The sequence below is a fragment of the Phyllobates terribilis genome, unplaced genomic scaffold (genome assembly GCF_046119375.1).
Source record: "Phyllobates terribilis strain yellow unplaced genomic scaffold, ASM4611937v1 Scaffold_9__5_contigs__length_417890890, whole genome shotgun sequence".
Lineage (NCBI taxonomy): Eukaryota > Metazoa > Chordata > Amphibia > Anura > Dendrobatidae > Phyllobates > Phyllobates terribilis.
This window is the reverse complement of record NW_027362769.1, coordinates 230113440-230135762: the sequence shown is the minus strand read 5'-3', so window position 1 is coordinate 230135762 and position 22323 is coordinate 230113440. Positions and strand designations below refer to the sequence as shown.

The 22323-nt window shown below is 40.8% G+C and overlaps 1 protein-coding gene across 1 annotated transcript in view; it reads right to left on the bottom strand.

The window, feature by feature from the left end:
- LOC141162056 (uncharacterized) overlaps nt 1-22323 on the bottom strand; it is a 539567-nt gene that overhangs the window by 163058 nt on the left and 354186 nt on the right. The window contains exons 53-56 of the mRNA XM_073647724.1: nt 22208-22289; nt 6721-6858; nt 6353-6515; nt 5656-5777 (exon numbers count right to left, since the gene is read on the bottom strand). Coding sequence (XP_073503825.1) covers nt 5656-5777; nt 6353-6515; nt 6721-6858; nt 22208-22289 — 505 coding nt within the window. The remainder of the gene's footprint in view (nt 1-5655; nt 5778-6352; nt 6516-6720; nt 6859-22207; nt 22290-22323) is intronic.

The window sequence follows — 22323 nt, the reverse complement described above, 5'->3', positions numbered from 1 at the left end:
TTGCTGGTGACACTGTTGGGGATTTATTCAAAATTGAAGGCATACTGAACCAGCATGGCTACCACAGCATCTTGCAGCGGCATGCTATTCCATCCGGTTTGCGTTTAGTTGGACCATCATTTATTTTTCAACAGGACAATGACCCCAAACACACTTCCAGGCTGTGTAAGGGCTATTTGACCTAGAAGGAGAGTGATGGGGTGCTACGTCTGATGACCTGGCCTCCACAGTCACCAGACCTGAACCCAATCGAGATGGTTTGGGGTGAGCTGGAGCGCAGAGTGAAGGCAAAAGGGCCAACAAGTGCTAAGCATCTCTGGGAACTCCTTCAAGATTGTTGGAAGACCATTTCTGGTGACTACCTCTTGAAGCTCATCAAGAGAATGCCAAGAGTGTGCAAAGCAGTCATCAAAGCAAAAAGGTGGCTACTTTGAAGAACCTAGAATATAAGACATATTTTCAGTTGTTTCACACTTTTTTGTTAAGTATATAATTCCACATGTGTTAATTCATAGTTTTGATGCCTTCAGTGTGAATGTACAATTTTCATAGTCATGAAAATACAGAAAAATCTATAAATGAGGTGTGTCCAAACTTTTGGTCTGTACTGTATGTTGTGCTGATACGTTTGTCATGAACTTTCCAATTCCTGTGTGTTTTACGCCCCACAATTTTTATGTTTTTTAACTTTATGAATCAATAAAATGTATATTTTTTATAATATATGTATGTTCTCATTGTGGTTATTCATTCTTTGGTGTAGCCTATTAAAATCTCCACATGAATACCTACTCAGATAAAGTGATGTGTATATTTAATTATTTTCTGGTACATTTGTATGTGTAAATCTATGTGTATCTTGGCTCTATTTTGGGAATATTAAGTTCTATATCAATAATGCTCCAATTACTAAAAAGATATATTAAAGGGAACTTATCACTTGATTCATGCTGCCCAAACCAGTGGCACCATGAATCAAAAGGTATATCTGTCTGTGAAACACTTTGGCTTTAAAAATGCTTTAAAAATCTGGCCAAGGACAATAGCCTAAGGTGAGACTAGTTTGGCACCGCCCCTGGCCGACTCTTCCCAGTGTCTCTGCAGATGATTGACAGGTCTCTTGCATAGCAGGTCTTTGGTTGGCACCTCTAGCAACACATCATTTTTGTATGTTACCTAATATTACATCCATGATTCTTGAACCCAAGGGGTCACCTATTACATGTTCCTATTCAAATCCTTTTATTTTGTGATGTTTGTTCTATCAATTCTTATTGGATGCTATCACTGTATTTTATATTGATAAAAAAGAGCATTCACGATGAGCTACGGTTAAGAACACCATGTGCGTTGGAAACCCACTATTCTGTTTGTTTATGATTCTATTAGTGCAAGAAATAAAGACTGGGAACTTTCAATCACATTCAGTGCTGGACTTCATCTGGACATAATGCCGTATAGCAGAAATGGTACACTTATAATGTGGGAAAATAGAATGTAAGAAGAGAGACATTGTTTAGTGCTAGTAAACACATTTACGTAAGTGTCTTTGTAGCATGTTTATGTTAGTAAATCATTTTAGGCCTAGAACAAGGGGTCATCATAACTTCTATTTCGATCCCACCAAATGTGTTGTGATTGAGCAACTCTCATTATTGAGAACTGGACTTTCTCACATAGAGAATATATCTGCAGAAAGCAACAAATGATATTCTGAACTAGTCAAATGTCTGTATTTTTCCCATGAAAGGTTAGCAAAGAAATTATAAAGTATCATCCATTCAATTGTAAACTGGCTTTCCACCCTTGCTGTGTTCTGGCACAGTCATTAAATTGTATTTTTTACCGTTAAAAAGCTGAGATCCTTATCCTTTCCCCCTGTTGTCTAGTGTAAGTCTTGTATGTCTTCCCCTCTTCTCAAACTGTTAAAAATTAGAATCTCTATATAGTATCTGAAACATAATCTAATGCATATCTATTATGCAATTTGGTTTAACTTGTCGTTGAAATCTTGTTATTTGTTTATATATCTGCCTTTTTATTTTCTTTTTTAAATTTTAGATTTTGTGAAATATGAAAATCCTTCAATAAAAATTTACAATTAAAGAAAAGAAAAAAAGCTGTGATTCCAGCAGTTATTAGCCACAAAGAGGCCATGTACGAGAGTCTTAAATAAAATAGTGAATATGAGTGCCCTCCATCATATGTTATGTAACTCTGAAGTGAAGATACAGTTGTGAGACGAATCTCTTCTCTAGGAAAAGGGACATAACTGTTTTCATTTTAGCTTCCATGCCCCACCAGTATGATTCTTAGGTCTAATAGAGTGATTTAGAAAAATTACTATACTGCAAAGTCCTGCAGTATAATCATTTTCCTTTTGAAAGTGGAATTATGCCGTAAAGGAGTTGTCCACTACTAGGACAACCCATTCTTAAATTCTATATTCCCAATGTAAAATAAAAATATCCTATACTCACCTTCTGTACAGTGGCTGTTCCAGCGACCTCAGCACCAGGTCTCCTGAGGTTTACATGACATTATTATGTCATATGAGCCCTACAGCCAATCGCAGTTGCTCTTGAGCTACTGTGCTCACACTTCTTTCAGACAAACCTCGGACCTGTAGGGCTCACGTGGCACAACAATGTCAAGCAAGCCTCGGGAGACCCAGCTCCGAGCAGTGAGTATATGTTACACGCACGCCGCTAGGTTCAGATAGGGGCGAGACAGGTTCCATGAATTCTTTGGAATCCTGGGGGAACGGTTACTCAGGGTAACCATAGACCATGTGCTGCAGCTTCTCTCAGGCACACAGGGGTATTGTTCCTTAGGCACAGATAAGTAGGTTGTTTCACTTGCTGACCAGACACACTTGATAAGAGTCCTCATAAACGGTAGAACAGTGGCATTTAATAAGAAGCCGCACAGCCAGTGCAAGTTAAGTCTTATGAGCAACAGGCTCCAGTGACAAACAGTACAGTTTCCTTAGCAGCACAGCAGTTGACAGTCTTCCCAGTAGTACAGTACAGCACAGTTCTAATGCAAAGGCACATTAATGAACACAGCATTCTTTACAGCACAGTGAGATGGAGGAGGGGGGAGGGTTTGCTGAGGGAGATGATCCCTGTGACACCATTTCTTCCAGTCCTTATCTTTCTGCCTGACAATACTCTGCACTGCCAGTTAAGGAACTCTACCTGACCTGTGCTTAGCTTCACTCCTGACTGAATCCTTTTCACTTGCAGGGGCACTTCTGTCAGATGCAGAACACACACACAACCTTTCTCTTCAGCTCCAGCCAGACAGTAAACAACTTCCCCACAATCCCCCTGGGGCTCTGCTGAAACACTCCCATTCTCCTGTGACTGTGTTAACCCCTCTAGTTGCTGAATGCTTCTGGAGCACAACACTTCCTGTCTCCTGTGCCTGTGTTACTTCTAATAGTTGCTGAATGCTTTTAAAGCAACAGTACTACTTCTGCATGTCACACTCTGCAACAGCACTACTTCTGCATGTCATATATATGTTATTTTTATTTTATAAAAGGGAATATAAGTAGCATTTAAGAAGGGATTGTCCTAGTAGTGGACATCCCCTTCAAAAATGTCAGAAAAACAGCAAGTTTAAAATATAGCAGAAAATGAATCTTTTCTATGTAATTTATCTTCACAACCAAAATCACTTCTGTAATCTACTACTGTAAGGCATTATATAGTATGCAAGATAGATAGATAATAGAGACAGATAGATAGATAGATAGTTAGATAGATAGATAGATAGATAGATAGATAGATAGAGTTGAAACCAGAAATTTGCATACACTATATATAAAGACATATGCATGTTTTTCTCAATATCTGACATGAAATCAGAATAAACCTTTCCCGTTTTAAGTCAATTAGGATTACCAGAATTTTTAATATTTACCAAATGCCAGAATAATGAGAGAGAGAGAATGTTCTAAGGCATTTTTATTGCTTACTGTAAAGTCAAAAGTTTACATACATTTCATTAGTATTTGGTACCATTGCCCTTAAACTGAATGACTTAGGGCAAACGTTTAGGATATCCTTCCACAAGCTTCTCACAATAGTTGGTCTGAATTTGGGCCCATTTCTCCTGACTAAACTGGTGTAACTGATCCAGGTTTGTAGGTCGCCTTGCTTGCACCTGCCTTTTCAGCTTTGCCCATAAATTTTCATAGGATTGAGATCAGAGCTTTGTGATGACCACTCCAAAACATGGACTTTGTTATCCTTAAGCCACTTTGCTACCATTTTGGCAGTATGCTTCGGGTCATTGTCCATTTGGATGACCCATTTCCGCCCAAGCTTTAACTTCCTGGCTGATGTCTTGAGACATTGCTTCAGTATTGCCACATAATCTTCTTTTTTCATGATGCCATCTATTTTGTGAGGTACACCAGTCCCTCCTGCAGCAAAACAACTCCAAAACATGATGTTGCCACCGCTATGTTTCACAGTTTGGATGGTGTTCTTAGGCTTCCAAGCTTCGCCCTTTTTCCTCCAAACGTAACAATAGTCATTATGCCCAAAAAGTAAAATTTTAGTGTCATCAGAACACAGGACATGTCTCCAAAAATTAAGGTCTTTGTTCCTTCCTTTGTTTCTTTTGGAGTAATGGCTTCTTTCTGGCCCAGTGGCCTTTCAGCCTATGTTGATACAGTACTCATTTCACTGTGGCTATTGACACAATCTTACCAGCTTCCGCCATCATCTTCACAAGGTCTTTTGCTTTTGTCCTTGGGTTGATATGCACGTCGGACCAAAGCACATTCATCTCTGGGACACAGAACCCGTCTCCTTCCTGAGCGGTATGATGGCTGGACATTCCTCTCTTGTTTGTACTTGCATATAATTGTTTGTACAGATGAACGAGTCACCTTCAGGTATATTGAAATTGTACCCAAGGATGAACCAGACTTGTGCACATCCTCAATTCTCTTCCTGATATCATGGCTGATTTCTTTAAACTTTCCCATGATGCTACACAGAGAAGCTGTATGTTTCAGGTGTGCATTAAAATATATCCACAGGTGTGTCTCTAATTAACTCAGATGTTGTAAAAAAAAACAGCTTCCAAACACATGACATCATCATATGGGCAGTCCAGAATTGTTTAAAGGCATAGTAATCTTAGTGTATGTAAACTTTTGACTTTGCAATAAGTAACAAAAATGCCTTAAAACACTCTCTCTCATCATTCTGGTAATCCTAATTGACTTAAAACAGGAAAGGTTTATTCTGATTCCATGTCAGATATTGAGAAAAATATGCATATGTGTCTTTTTATCTAGTGTATGTAAACTTCTGGTTTCAACTGTAGATAGAACCGAAATGTCACCACAATGAGACTACAAATAAAATAGTCACTTTACTACACTTTTTTGATGTGCTGCCTCAAGTTTTCTCTTTTATCTGGAGGGTTTGGTATTTACCAGGGAGGCATTGCACCCTTATATTTCTGGTGCTGATCGACTTGTTTCATTATAGATAGATATTTTATATTAATGCTATTTTTTACTATTTATAAGCTGAGTCAAGGTCCTGGGGTTTTCATTCAGTCTCTAAGTATGATGTTGCTTTCTTTTACCTTTGCTTAGATATATTAAAAAAAGAGACAAACACTCACCTGGTTTTTATTGTTCCAACCAAGGGCGATATGGTCTTGATGATTATGAGCAGAGTGCTCTATACTGATACTGATGTTTGCCTGGCGCAAAGCTTCAAGGAAAAGAGACTGAGAAAATTCCCCTGCAACACAAGAATAGTTGGTATCAAGAGTCAATATACAGTACAGACCAAGAGTTTGGACACACTTTTTCATTTAAAGATTTTTCTGTATTTTCTTGACTATGGAAATTATACATTCACACTGAAGGCATCAAAACTATGAATTAACACATGTGGAATTATATACTTAACAAAAAAGTGTGAAACAACTGAAAATATGTCTTATATTCTAGGTTCTTCAAAGTAGCCACCTTTTGCTTTGATGACTGCTTTGCACACTCTTGGCATTCTCTTGATGAGCTTCAAGAGGTAGTCACCGGAAATGGTTTTCACTTCACCGTTGTGCCCTGGTTTAATAGGTGGGATTTCTTGCCTTATAAATGTGTGTGAATGTACAATTTTCATAGTCAAGAAAATACAGAAAAATCTTTAAATGAGAAGGTGTGTCCAAACTTTTGGTCTGTACTGTACTTTTCTTCATTCCGAATTTTAATTGTAAATGAAGACGGCAATGCTTATTTTTATCGCATTCTATTATTCATGAATGACGATGGCGTGTCCTGTGTAGTCCGCTTTCTCCTGTCTACTAATCTCACCTGTTATCTCATGTCCTCCAGATAACTTAGGTAACTGCCCAGAGTAAGATGCAGCCAGTTTCAATTCTTTTCTGCCCCAAATGGTTTTATGTTCAAGAGCAGCTCTTCTATGTTTTTTTTCATAAAGTGTCCTCATTTCTATTAATGCTGGAAGGTTCTTCAACTGGAAAAGTACAAACATCTGTGTTACATAATTAGGTTAAAGTTATCCTTGAAACTGCCTCATGATTTTTATTTTGACCCTACGCAGTTGACAATGGGGCAGAAAGAAGACTAATTATTCTATAAATTATACACTGCCTGACAAAAGAACATGGGAAGAGCTGATATTTACTGGATTAGAAATATTCCAGATTACCATTACCAACCTGTACTAAAGAATGCCTAAATTGTAGACTGTTTAAACATGTGCTTTCCGTAAAATGTATCTTTGATAAGAAATTAATTTCTTTTTCATCCATCTTGATATTCATCTTTCCTTCTGCTTCATTTGTTGTGTAGGTGACCTACAAAATGAATATAGGTAACGTTTTTAAACCAATATAATAGATATTTTCTAAATTAAAACAAACCATAACATCAAAAATCTGCTGTGAATGTTTAAAATTATTTCTTTCTTTCCAAATATACAGTAACCTACGGCAGTATATGACAGAAATAATTCACTACATCATAAAACATCAGTCATCTGGTTTTATGTCTGTCAGTAGGTCATGAAACTATTTGCTAAGGTAACTAATGATTTATTCCCAACTTGTATGATCTTTTAAATTATTTTGGAATAAATTGAAGATTTTAATTATTTTTGGGACTCACCAAAATTCTTTTCTTATGTGATGCCGTAAGTCACGGCTACTGGTTGGAGACCCATAACATTGCAAGACAGACTGAGTCATATACTGTAAATAGGACACGGTGAGGCTGCTTTTTTGTTTATTTACCTAATGATTCTATAAGTTTGCCCAAAGAATTACCGTATAATACTTTTTTCCTTGCGTAATCAATTCTTACTATTTCAACTCAATTGATTGTGTAATAAGGCATCCTAAATAATGTATGCACTGTGCTCTTTCGTGTGCATACTGTAAATGAAAAAAATAATAATACCTTTACTTGCAAAATCTAAAAGTTCACTCAAATGGAATCTGTCAGTATGATGTACCCTCCTAAGCCGTCTATATGGGCATGTAGGTCATAGGAAGCTGAATATAATGATACCTTGATATCTGCGATCAGATGTCTTATTCCAGAGAAATCCACATTTTTCTTAATATTTAAATGACCTATTAAGATCTATGGGCCGGACATAGATCTCTGTGAGAATCTGCCTCCAGAGCTTATTTTTAATTAAAAGGGGCATTACTAGTGTGAGACAAGTAATGACTGACAGTCTGCTCTCCTGACCTACATGTCTCACACTGGTAATGCCCTCTTACATTTAAAATAATATCTTGAGGCAGATTCTCAGGGACATCTGTGTCCGGCCCATAGATCTTAACAGCTCATTTACATATTGTAATGCACACGCCCGGGCTGAGCGGCGTGTGCGTGTGATTCCACTGGACCGTGCCGGAGAGTGAATGCCTGGAGGGGCGTAACTAGGTATTCACCCGATCCGACCAGGGTCGCACGTCGGCATACGACGCCAGTGCACCCAGGAGGAACCGAGCAGAGGGACCAGGTGCTACTCCAGGACAGACCCCGGACACGGCTGTTGACCCACACAGGGGAATACAGGAACAGACTGGTTAGGCTGGCACACAGACTGGTGGGTACAGGCAAGCACGGCTAGAGTGCAGACAGGAAGGCACTAGCAGGTAGGAACACAGGCGGGATAGGACCCAGTACACACTGGGACTCTGGAACAGAACCACAGATGTGGCAGACAAACACAGCAGAGTGAGGCCGCCCAGAGAGGTGAGCGAGAGCAGGGCAGGACGAGACCACCTGGAGCGGTGAGCAAGAGCAGAGCAGGACGAGACCGCCTGGAGCGGTGAGCAAGAGCAGAGCAGGACGAGACCGCCTGGAGCGGTGAGCAAGAGCAGAGCAGGACGAGACCGCCTGGAGCGGTGAGCAAGAGCAGAGCAGGACGAGACCGCCTGGAGCGGTGAGCAAGAGCAGAGCAGGACGAGACCGCCTGGAGCGGTGAGCAAGAGCAGAGCAGGACGAGACCGCCTGGAGCGGTGAGCAAGAGCAGAGCAGGAGGAGACCGCCTGGAGCGGTGAGCAAGAGCAGAGCAGGACGAGACCGCCTGGAGCGGTGAGCAAGAGCACAGCAGGACGAGACCACCTGGAGCGGTGAGCAAGAGCAGAGTAGGACGAGACCGCCTGGAGCGGTGAGCAAGAGAGTCAGAGCGGAGCGAGACTGAGCAGGGGGAACAGGGCTCTGTTCACACGGAACAGACAGGAAGGGAAAGGCAGAGCCAGATACCCACAAGGTACTTGCAGTGAAGTAGCGAGTGGACCACAAACACACAAACGGGAGTACAGAGACAACAAGCAGGAGTTAGGTACGAGTTCAGACTCTGCAGAAAAAGGAAAGGAACGGACATAGAGGCAAAACAGGTAAAGGATAGGAGAGAGTTCAGACTGGAACTGAGTGTACGGAAGAGACCGACACTGCAGCGGGATACAGGAGCGGGTCTGGGAATACGGCCCCCAGAGAGGCGGGACGAACAGGCAAGGAGCGTGTTCAGACAGGACAGACAAGTTACAGAAGCGGGTCTAGGTAATCGGCCCCTAGAAGGTGGGAGGAACAGGCTAGGAGCGAGTTCAGACAGGACAGACAAGATACAGGAGCGGGTCTAGGTAATCGGCCCCTAGATGGCGGGAGGAACAGGCTAGGAGCGAGTTCAGACAGGACAGACAAGATACAGGAGCGGGTCTAGGTAATCGGCCCCTAGAAGGCGGGAGGAACAGGATAGGAGCGTGTTCAGACAGGCCTGGAAATACAGCCTCCAGGATAGGCAGACAAGAGAACACAGAACGGGACCTGGCACCTTCAGAGTGCAAGCACACACTGAATGAAACACAATGCTCAGGCAGGGATTGATTGGAGCAGCTGGGTTATATACCAGGTGACAGACAGCAATAGGCTGAGGACGCACAAGGGGTGTGACCCACAGCAGATACAAAAAGCAGGAAGTGATCGGGCGCCGCCTTTAAGCAGCAGAAACAGACACAAACAGACAGCATGGAGGGAAGCCAGAGAGACATTCTGGGCTGGAGATCAAGTGCGCGCTCTTGCACAGTGGGAGATGGACCACCATACAAGGGCGCCGCCAGGTATGTTACACATATTAGGAAAAACTTGGATTTCTCAGAAATAAGACATCGGATTGCATATATCAAGGTATCATTTTATTCAACTTTTTATGACCTACATGCCCATATAGAACATATAATTATTTCAGAACTTTTTCCACCATTAATGTCACCCATAATCTTTACAATTCCATTGAGAAACAAACCAAAATCATTTTGAGATGGAAAATAAAAACAACAAAACTAAAATAATGTGGTTGCATCAGTGTGAACACCCTCTTATAATTGGGGATGTGGTTGTGTTCAGAATTAGCCAATCACATTTCAATTCATGTTACATAGAAGTCAGTACACAGCTGCCATCATTTACAGTGATTCTGAATAACCTCATCTAAAGTTTACCTGTTCTAGTAGGATTTTCCTGACATTTTTTAGATGCATTTTAACGCAAAAGCCATTGTCCTTAAATAGCTTACAACACAGCAAAGGGATATCATTGTTGAAATTTTTTTTTTAAGGTATTACGGTATTTATAACATGGAACACTGTGAAAATAGCCATCAAGAAGGGACTTAAATTTGGCACAACAGTGACATTGCTATAAACTGGATGTCCTTCAAAAATTGATGAAAAGACAAGAAGCAAATTGTATCATGAAGCTGCCAAGAGGCCTACAGCAACACTAAAGGAGCTGCAAAAATTTCTGGCAAGTACTGAATGTATATTGCATGTGATAACATTCTCATGTATTCGTCAAATATCTGGTCTGTGCGATAGCTTGGAAGATGGAAGCTTTTTCTTAAAAAGAAAAATATCTCAGCTTAGCTATGTTTTACCAAAACCTACATCAAGTCTGCCAAAAGCAATTATGAAGATGTGTTATGATCTGATGAGACCAAGGTTATTAGCAATAATTCCAAAAGGTATGTTTGTCTCAGAACCAACACTATACATCACCAAAAAACCACCATATCAACAATGAAGCATGGTGGAGGCAGTATTATGCTTTGAGGCTGTTTTTCAGCATCTGGAACTCGGGATTTAATCAAAGTGGAGGGAATATTGAACAGTTCCAAATATCAGTCAATTTTGCAACAAACCCTTCAGGCCTCTGCTAAAAGGCTAAAGATGAAGATGAATTTTTCCTTTTAGTATGACAACGGCCCTAAACAAATCGTCAAATAAACAAATGAATGGTTTCGGCAGAAGAAGATCAAAATTTTGGAAAGGCCCAGCCAGAGCGCAAACCTAAATCCAACTGAAAATCTGTGGGTGACCTGAAGAGGGTGCTGTAACAGTAGATGCTCTAGCGATCTGACAGATTTGGATCGCTACTGTAAGGAAAAATGTGCAAAGATTTGCAATCTAGATGTGCCATGCTTTTGCTCTCCCCTGCCCAGGAGCTGTGGTATGATCAGACCATGTTCCTGTACGGTCAGACACAGTCAGTACACAGTACACAGCAGGGGCACATTTATAAGATTATCTCAGCACAGGAACATTTTATTTAAACACTTCCAATTGTGGGATAATTATTCTAAGATCTGTTGATTAAAATCAACTTTTGTTAGTGGGAAAACTCCATTAACATCAAGAATTGTATTATACAGGTCAAAATGATGTGTGGGAGCAAAATTCAAACCTTTAGCCAATACAGATAATTGAGCAGAACTTATGACATAGGATGAAAGGTTTACAACATTAAATTCATCAACCTCTAATTCCTTTTCTTGAGCGGGCTTTGCTTTATGATGCTTCTGCTCTCCCCTTCTTCCCCATTTTTTGCCTTGCGTCTGTACTCACGACTATAATATGAATGCTGTTCTATTTTTATATATACATTTTTTGTGTTATATTTGTATATTCCCTTGTGTGTCTTTTTCATTGGCTTTATATCCATACACATGTGCAGGCTAATCAAGCAGCCAGACTGGGATTGCATATAGTTGTGAGCATTCAGGCAGTGATTAAAGGGGTTGTGCCACCATAAAGAATACTTTTAGTTAAGCAGAATATGTGGAAATAAATGGTTTTGTAATTTACATGTATTAAAAATGATGCTGCATTCAATAAATACCATGCTTTTATCTTCTGAAGTATGCTCCCTAGAGCCTCCTGCCGTTATTCCATTCCGTTCTTGTAGTGGGCAATCAACTTGACGAGTTTGGGCGGTTTCTGTCATCATAAGAGGGCCCTCCAATTCCCAACCTCCAGTGTGCACAACATATTCTCTCTTACACAAGCCTGACAGCGCAGGGAGCAGATTGCTATGGAAGCGTTTGAGTGAGTCTTCCCAATCCCCCTCTGGGTGAGATCATCTGCTCCACAGACCTGTGCGCGAGATAGTAGAGAGACGTTTCCCCGCGCTTACACACAGCTCCGTGAAGCAGAACGATCTCACCCGGAGGTCAGCTGTGTGAGCGCAGGGTGGTTGGGATGAATTACAGACGTGCCCTGGGCTTACAGCAGGGAGCCTGCGCAGCCAGACTTGTGAGAGAGAATAAGTTGTGCACACTGGGGGTGGGGAGTTGGAGGGGGCTCTAATGATGACAAGAACTGCACAAACTCGACCAGCTGATCGCCCACTATGAGGACGAAATGGAATAATGCCAGGGGGCGCTAGAGAGCATACTTCAGTGGTATTTATTGAATGAAGCATAATTTTTAATAAATGTAAATTACAAAACCATTTATTTCTACATTTTCTGCTTGGTTAAAAGTATTCTTTATGGTGGCCCAACCCATTTAAGGAACGCACAGGTCCTTATCTTATTTATGGTTTCCCTCTATGCCTCATGGAGTACTGCTGTGTGAATTGTTCCTGATTTTATCTTTATTGAATTAAAGCTTTTTTATGGATGAAGCGAGTGCTGGTCTCTTCCAGGACTTTCTACTTTGAGCTTTTTTGACCGTGCACTAAACAGGTGAGCTGAACTACCACATTTTTCTATTTTCCTGAATGGATAATAGTAGTACATGTGATAAAAGTAATATAATATTGGATTGTAGACACTTTCTTAAACTCATCCCAACAAGCTTGTACAGAAAGAATTTTAAGAGTCTCCAAACGTGGGTGAGAATTTATAAATTGATGACATAAATCTCACACATTTCAATGTTGATGTACAGATTATCCATGGAACATTTGTGGTAGGTGCTACAAAGCAATGTGAACATTATAAAATAATAAAGGTTCCTATCTCTCAATGAATGCACGTCTTCAATGGTTTGTTTGCATAAATATGAAAATTCTAAGAAATTAATATTACACACTTCTCCGTTTCATATAACGTTCATTCACAGCTTGTGGTTGTGATGCAAGTCCAAAAAAAGCTGTGTACGTGTCTATGGCCAGGTGTGTGTGTTTATCGGACCACATCAAGTGCCATTTCTTTAGAAATCAGACGGCTTAGGTTCCAAAAAGGACACAAATGTTACCACTAATGTCATAATGTTTTCTGATAACGCGCCACATAACCCACAGCAGTGTCACCAATTTCTCATAGTGAAACACATCATTTCACAATCCTCCACCATAAACTCCTGTACGGTCCTGCACATTTTTTTTTATCAAGTTCTACAGAATATGACACCCTGGGAAGATTTCTTCAAAAAACTGCAGGTACTAATAGGTTTACAAAAAATTGTTATGTGTAATTTTAGGATTTTCACAGGCGATTGGTCAGAAAACAGTATTCCCAGCTATAGTAAAAATTAAAATGTTTTTCTATATTTGGAATACTGATGGTGGGCTCCAACTCAGCACCCCTGCTAATCAGATAATTGATGGGCGAGCACAGCAGCCTTTTCCCTACATGCCATCTATGTAGTATTTGCTCTGCTAGGTATTGCAGCTTTATCTCATTGACTTCAATGGAACAATGTAGCAATATTCAGTATAGCAGCTACTATGTAAAGGACATGTGAGTAAGCAGAAGAGAGGCTGCAATACTTGTTGAATGCTCCTGCCCCTTTAAACAGGTGATGGGTGAGGATTAGTGATGAGCGAGCGTGTTCTGTTAACCCTTTCGGCGAGCATGCTCAGGTGCTCGCTGAGTATCTTCAGCGTGCTCAGGTATTATGTTTGAATTACTCCGTGTGCATGATCTGCGACTGTTTGACAGCTTTAATACATGTGAGGAATGTCTAAGAAACAAGCATTCCTCACATGTATTAAAGCTGTCAAACAGTCCCAAATCATGCACACAGAGTGGAGTGACTCAAACATAACACCCGAGCACGCCGAAGATACTCGGAAAACATCCGAGCATGCTTGTAAATCTCGAGTAACGAGCATGCTCGCTCATCACTAGTGAGGATGCCACGAACAAAAGTTCATTTTAATCAACAGATCTTGGAAAAATAATAAGTTCCACAATTGGATGTGTTTAATTTTTTTTTCCTGTGCTGAGACAATGCAGAATCATATTTTCTAATGTCTTCTAGGTACCTTCAGAATTCTAGATGTAACCACATTATAAGGCTTTGTTCACATCAGCGCTAGACTTTCTTGGTTTTCTTTTATAGAAAGAGTAATGAAAATAATGGCATTGCAAGATCTGTCACAAAATTGACACCAATGGTGGTCTTACAAGCTCAATTGACTGTCATATCAAATGCCAAGTGTGACTCTCAGAAGTAGTGCTATTGCTTGAAAAGCATTCAGCAACTATTAGAAGTAACACAAGCACATGAGACAGGAAGTGTTGTGCTCCAGAAGCATCCAGCAACTAGAGGGGTTAACACAGTCATAGGAGAAGGGGACTGTTTTAGCAGAGCCCCAGGGGGATGGTAGAGAAGTTGTTTACTGTCTGGCCTGAGCTGAAGAGAAATTTGGCTTATGATCTGTATCTCACAGAAGGCAAGGGAACAGAATTCAGGTCATCAGGGAAGCTAAACAAAGGTCAGTTAGACTCCATGAGCTAACAGTGTGGAGTATTATCAGCCAGGAAGATAAGGACTGGAAGGAAGCCTGTCATAGAGATCATCTCCCTCATCACACCCTTCCCCCCTCCATCTCCATGCAGGATAAAAATGCTGTGTACTATTGAGTCCTTGTGAAGGAAAAGCCTGTGGTTGTGTATGTAATAAAACTGTGCTGTACTGTGCTACCGGATAATAGACTGTGTACTGCTGTGCTGCAAAGGAGACTGTACTGTTATTACTGGAGCCTGTTGCTCAAAGAGAGATTTGCATTGCACTGGCCGTGCCTCAGTAAATGTAATTGTTCTACTGTTTATGAAGACTCTTGTCAGATGTGTCTGGTCAGCAACTGAATCTATCGTGTGCCTGAAAGAAGCTGCAGCCTATGGTCGCCCTGAGTAACGGTTCCCCCAGGATTCCAACGAATTCATGTAACCGGTCTCACCCCTATCTGAACTTAAGAGGCATGCGTGTAACATTGGTGGCCCATAAGGGGAATCCTGAGTGAGAATTAGCGTGTAGAGGGAGAAGAGGAAAAGTGTATGGAAAAACACAGCAGCACAGCACCTCAACTCAACTCTGCTACACCAGTTAGAGGGGACCAGCCCTAAAGAAAAACTCACTAGCAGCAATGGGTGTGGAAATACAAATGGACAGAATTAGTGAGCTGCTTCTTCAGTTAACCTGTGAAGAATTGAGAACAGTAGCAGAACATATAAAGATGTCAGAAGTACAGATTTCTAAAGCACACAACCGCTGGTAACTGTTAGCTGCCATTAATGCAAAAATGAATGATCTGAGGAAGAAAGAAGCTGAAGACGTCATGGGAATATTCCTCCAGGAACCAACACAGTTTCTAACCAGGTTGAAGTTAGAGGCTGGAGGGGCGGCACCAATTACCAAAAGCGGGAATATCCGTCCACAGACTGAACTACAGGAATTGAAAGCACAATTCAAAGCCCTGACAACAGCCTGCAGGAATCGACCAAAACCTCTGAACGGGTGATAGACTCAGACAGGACCTTTAACCTTCTCGGGTTAGATAAATCAGGGAGACAGTCCTCTCTAACACCACAAATCACCATAAGGAAATAATTCAAGATCCTGGGACAGATTGGAGAGTGTGAACAGAAAGAAAGACTGTCTTATAGGAACTTGTTGCACCAGATCGATGCAGGCTTACAGAAAGGCTACCAGCCAGATGAGATAATTGAGGGGGTGGTGAAAGTGATCAGCCCAGGACTGAACCTCCGCAGTATGCTAGAAATGAAAAGTCAATTGACCTTGCAACCGCTGTAGATGATTTTAAAAGGGCACTAAAAAGAAGAGAGTACTTCAGAATTGTTCCACCGACTCATTAACCTCTCACAGAAAAATAATGAATCACCCCAAAGTTTCTTGTTCAGCGCAATTGAAAAGAAGGATAGACTGTTGTTTGCATGGAGAGATGTAGAAGCGGAAGAGAAGTTTGATGCTGGACTAGTCCAGAAGAAGTTCTTGAGATCATTAAGAATGGGATTAATCAGCAAAGATATCAAGTTGCAGCTGAAACAGTACCTAGAAGATCCTGGCATTTTGGATGAAGTCCTAATTGAAAAAATGAATGAGGCCGCTAGTTTGGAGTCAGAGAGCGAACAGATGTTAAAGAAAGGATCTGCTCCTAAAATCACCAAAATGAGTCAGCTGAAGTTGGAGACCCCCGGTGGCCAGTCCGAAGATCATAATAGAGACCCTCCAGTGCTACCTCCGAGAAGGAACCTTAAATCACCAACAAAAGAGAGGACAGCCAGCACTGACTGGGAGAAAGTAATAGGAGAACTGCGAGCCGAGTTGATTGAGGTGAAAAAGTTGATTCGTTCCAGGCCAGAACCGGCATCCTTCAGACCCAGGAGTGGGTTCAAATACAGAAGATAACCGGCTTGTGAAGCGTGGCATTCATCAAATCAGAGTACGGTGTGTGTCCACTGTCTAAGATGTGGTGAGGAAGGACATTATTCCAAGGAATGCCAATGGTCACGGTCGTTTGGGTTAAAAGACAGGAGGTTACCAGTGCGGGGCGACTGGTAACTGTGACATGGAGGAGGCCCCAGAAGCAAATCCAAATCTCACCAAACCCCAGAACTGCGCACGAGGAAAAACGGCTGCATCAGTACTATCCCCAAGTGTGTTCGCGTCTACAACAGCTGCAAGGAAGACAGGGGCATCAGTTACTTAATGCCCAGTGTGGAGGTCAAACTATATACTCCTGGGAGGAGGATTCCTCGGTCAGTAAAGATAGCCTCATCAGCCTAATCGATGAAAGGTGCTTTGTACAATGCCAGCTAGATGGACTCCTGGTAAAAGCACTGTGGGACACAGGAGCCCAAGCGAGCCTTTTAAATGAAGAATGGAGAAGGCGCTACCTGCCACACATTTGCCTTCGGTCACTAAAAGAACTCTTCAGACCAGTGGAACTCCACGGCAAAGCCGTCAACCAGACCGAGATCCCTTTCATAGGCTGGGTAGAAGTGATTTTCCAACTCAGGGCACGAAGAACAGCAACACCATTGAGCTTTTCATTATATTAGTGCATAATAAAAATTTGGATTCTGTAGAAGTCACACCGCTTGAACAGATCCTTGCAGGTATCAGAAATAGAAGAGCCACCCTTAATTCCAAAGAATCCTTCTGGATTTATAAACTAGGGAGCCTCCATCTGGAAGGTTTGAATGAGATTGTTTTTTTCTTATATATTTATATATATATATATATATATATATATATATATATATATATATATATATTTTTTTTTTTATCATTTATTCATTTATTTTTTATTATTTTTATTTTTTTTTTCAATCTCAAGATGACAATAAACTATACAAACATACAACCCCTGGCAAAAATTATGGAATCACCGGGCTCGGAGGATGTTCATTGAGTTGTTTAATGTTGTTGAAAAAAGCAGATCACAGACATGGCATAAAACTAAAGTTATTTCAAATGGCAACTTTAGGGCTTTAAGAAACACTAAAAAAAATCAAGATAAAAAATGTGGCACTCAGTAACACCATTGAGCTTTTCATCACATTAGTGCATAATAAAAATTTGGATTCTGTAGAAATCACACCGCTTGAACACATCCATGCAGGTATCAGAAATAGAAGAGCCACCCTTAATTCCAAAGAATCCTTCTGGATTTATAAACTAGGAAGCCTCCATCCGGAAGGTTTAAATGAGGTTGTAGAGTCCGTCTAATACCATCCTTTAATAGTAGACGGAATCAATCACGCACAGCCAAAATAAAAATCCTGTTTGTTTCAGATATAGGTGCGTATATTTTGCACTTGTGATTGATAATTTATTGCAACTCTAGTAGGGCTTTCCTTATTAAATAAATGATATGAGTCCCCTATTTATTTCTATTTTTATTTTATTTTTTTATTTATTTTTTCCTACAATTTTTTTTTTAGTTTGTCTTTTTTCTTATATATATATATTTATATATATATATTTATATATATATTTGTATCATGTATTCATTTATTTTTTATTTATTTATTTATTTTTTTCAATCTCAAGATGACAATAAACTATACAAACATACAATCCCTGGCAAAAATTATGGAATCACCGGGCTCGGAGGATGTTCATTCAGTTGTTTAATGTTGTTGAAAAAAAGCAGATCACAGACATGGCACAAAACTAAAGTTATTTCAAATGGCAACTTTAGGGCTTTAAGAAACACTAAAAGAAATCAGGATAAAAAATGTGGTACTCAGTACAGGTAATTTTTTTCAGGCCAAGCAGAGAGAAAAAAATATGGAATCACTCAATTCTGAGTAAAAAATTATGGAATCACCCTGTAAATTTTCATTTCCAAAGCTAACACCTGCATCAAATTAGATCTGCTTGTTAGTCGGCATCTAAAAAGGAGTGATCACACCTTGGAGAGCTGTTGCACCAAGTGGACTGACATGAATCATGGCTCCAACACGAGAGATGTCAATTGAAACAAAGGAGAGGATTATCAAACTCTTAAAAGAAGGTAAATCATCACGCAATGTTGTATAAGATGTTGGTTGTTCACAGTCAGCTGTGTCTAAAATCTGGACCAAATACAAACAACATGGGAAGAAAATGCGAGTAGGACCGGGCTTAAAAGAAACAACGCCGTTTCGTCCCAACAGCTCATTCTCTGGACAGCAGACCACCGGGAGGTATTGGAAGTACTAGTAGATTACCTGGTAAAACCACCCATCTTGGGATATCCTGATTTCAATTTACCATTTGTTATTCATTGTGACGCTTTTCAACTTGGACTGGGAGCGGCCTTGTATCAGCATCAAGATAGAAAAATGAGAGTCATTGGTTACGGTTCTAGAACGTTGACAGACGCCAAGAAGAATTACCAACTACATTCTGGAAAATTGGAGTTCCTGGCATTGAAATTGGCTATCTGTGAAAGATTTAGAGATTATCTCTACTACAGCAAACAGTTTGAGGTATACACTGACAACAACCCTTTGACCTACAGTACGGACCAAAAGTTTGGACACACCTTCTCATTTAAAGATTTTTCTGTATTTTCATGACTATGAAAATTGTACATTCACACTGAAGGCATCAAAACTATGAATTAACACATGTGGAATTATATACTTAACAAAAAAGTGTGAAACAACTGAAAATATGTCTTATATTCTAGGTTCTTCAAAGTAGCCACCTTTTGCTTTGATGACTGCTTTGCACACTCTTGGCATTCTCTTGATGAGCTTCAAGAGGTAGTCACCGGAAATGGTTTTCACTTCACAGGTGTGCCCTGGGATTCCTTGCCTTATAAATGGGGTTGGGACCATCAGTTGTATTGTGCAGAAGTCTGGTGGATACACAGCTGATAGTCCTACTGAATAGACTGTTAGAATTTGTATTATGGCAAGAATAAGCTAAGTAAAGAAAAACGAGTGGCCATCATTACTTTAAGAAATGAAGGTCAGTCAGTCCGAAAAATTGGGCAAACTTTGAAAGTGTCCCCAAGTGCAGTTGCAAAAACCATCAAGCGCTACAAAGAAACTGGCTCACATGAGGCCCGCCCCAGGAAAGGAAGACCAAGAGTCACCTCTGCTTCTGAGGATAAGTTTATCCGAGTCACCAGCCTCAGAAATCGCAGGTTAACAGCAGCTCAGATTAGAGACCAGGTCAATGCCACACAGAGTTCTAGCAGCAGATACATCTCTTCAACAACTGTTAAGCGGAGACTTTGTGCAGCAGGCCTTCATGGTAAAATAGCTGCTAGGAAACCACTGCTAAGGACAGGCAACAAGCAGAAGAGACTTGTTTGGGCTAAAGAACACAAGGAATGGACATTAGACCAGTGGAAATCTGTGCTTTGGTCTGATGAGTCCAAATTTGAGATCTTTGGTTCCAACCACCGTGTCTTTGTGCGACGCAGAAAAGGTGAACGGATGGACTCTACATGCCTGGTTCCCACCGTGAAGCATGGAGGAGGAGGTGTGATGGTGTGGGGGTGCTTTGCTGGTTACACCGTTGGGGATTTATTCAAAATTGAAGGCATACTGAACCAGCATGGCTACCACAGCATCTTGCAGCGGCATGCTATTCCATCAGGTTTGCGTTTAGTTGGACCATCATTTATTTTTCAACAGGACAGGCTGTGTAAGGGCTATTTGACCAAGAAGGAGAGTGATGGGGTGCTTCGCAAGATGACCTGGCTTCCACAGTCACCAGACCTGAACCCAATCGAGATGGTTTGGGGTGAGCTGGACCGCAGAGTGAAGGCAAAAGGACCAACAAGTGCTAAGCATCTCTGGGAACTCCTTCAAGATTGTTGGAAGACCATTTCCGGTGACTACCTCTTGAAGCTTATCAAGAGAATGCCAAGAGTGTGCAAAGCAGTCATGAAAGCAAAAGGTGGCTACTTTGAAGAAACTAGAAAATAAGACATATTTTCAGTGGTTTTACACTTTTTTGTTAAGTATATAATTCCACATGTGTTAATTCATAGTTTTGATGCCTTCTGTGTGAATGTACAATTTTCATAGTCATGAAAATACAGAAAAATCTTTAAATGAGAAGGTGTGTCCAAACTTTTGGTCTGCACTGTATGTCCTTACTACAGCCAAATTGAATGTAACGGGTCAGAGATGGGTTGCATAACTAGCTGACTTCAATTTCAACATCAAGTACAGGCCAGGAAAATGCAATGCGGATGCTGATGGATTGTCAAGAATGCCACTAGAGCCTGAGGAGTTCATGCAAGAATGCTCGGAGGAAGTCAGTCTGGAAGCAATTGAGAGCACTACCCAAGCAGTACAAGCGCATCAGGAGGAAGACACACCATTGTGGTGTCCGTTGACGGTGGAAACCACCATAAGAGTGAGAGAACAAGATCATCCCTGGTTTATTCAAAAACAACCAAAAGGGAAAATCCGTAGAGCACAACGAGAAGATCAGATAATTGGCAGCATACTACTTTATGTGGACCAAAATCGGTTTCCAAGTGAACGGAAGAGAGACAATGAGCAACCAGCAGTATCTGTTTTAATTACAGAATGGAGGAAGCTCTACCTCGGTGAAAATGGTACCCTGTATCGTAAAGTAGGACAAAACCGGCAGTTGGTACTACCCAGAGTATTCTGTAGGTTGGCCATCATAGAACTCCATGAAAACATGGGACACCTGGGAGTGGAAAGGACAACAAATTTGATCCGTGAACGTTTCTTCTGGCCGTACATGCAGAGAGATATTGAGAGGTACGTGACCAGGGACATAACACACAGCATCAAACCCGCAGCGGCTCCTGACCGTGTGCACATACCCCTAGTGCTAAATGTCGAACATGGACTTATCCCGGAAGTCCGCAGCAATGTTCAGAGTTCCGGGAGAAATCCGTTGGAGAGAGAGAGAATTTTCCAGCTCAAAAGTTTGGGTCCCCATTGTTTTCAATGGGGTTCGGGTTCGAGTTTGGTTACAGTTCTGGTACCCAAACCGAATTTTTGATTAAAATTCAGGCAGTGTACCAGAACCCGAACTTCCACAGGTCTGCTCATCCCTACTCCTGCCGAAACCTTGGGCCCTTTTCAGTCATCCATTTTTGTTGCACATGTTCTGTGTTTTAACAGATAGACTGCATACCACTTAAATCTTATGGACATTTTCACATGCACTTTTTATTTATCAGACCAGTGCGGAAAAGAAATTAGGTATTTACAGCTTTTTTTTTTTGCATGTGAGAAAAACAAATGCCACACTGATGGTAAAAATGGCCACACACTGGGTTCAAATCCTACCACGGAAAACATCTACAAGGAGTTTGTATGTTCTCCCCTAGATTCCCATACTGATAGGGAATTTAGATTGTGAGCCCCAATGGGGACAGTGATGATATCTGAAAAAGTGCTGTGGAATTAATGGCGCTATATAAGTGAGTAAAATAAATACATAATAGAACAAGATCTAGCATACTGATGAAAAAAAAAAAAAAAACAGATGTGTATATGAGGCCTTGTGGAGAGGGAAGGACTTCACACCAGAGGGTCACTTTTTAAGTATTACTGCTACTTGCAACAGTAACCACTATGAATCCCACAATACTGCAATATAGACATGAATTTGTAAAAATAAAGTGTATTATTTCAATATTGTCACTCATCACTAGACAGATGCTTACCCCTGTGATGAAGGTGCTGGAGCTCGGGATGTAATTTTGCAAGGCAGGAACATTGTGTGCTGTTTTCACAATTAGTTCCTCACTGAATGTCAAAATAAAATAAGCATGCAAATAAT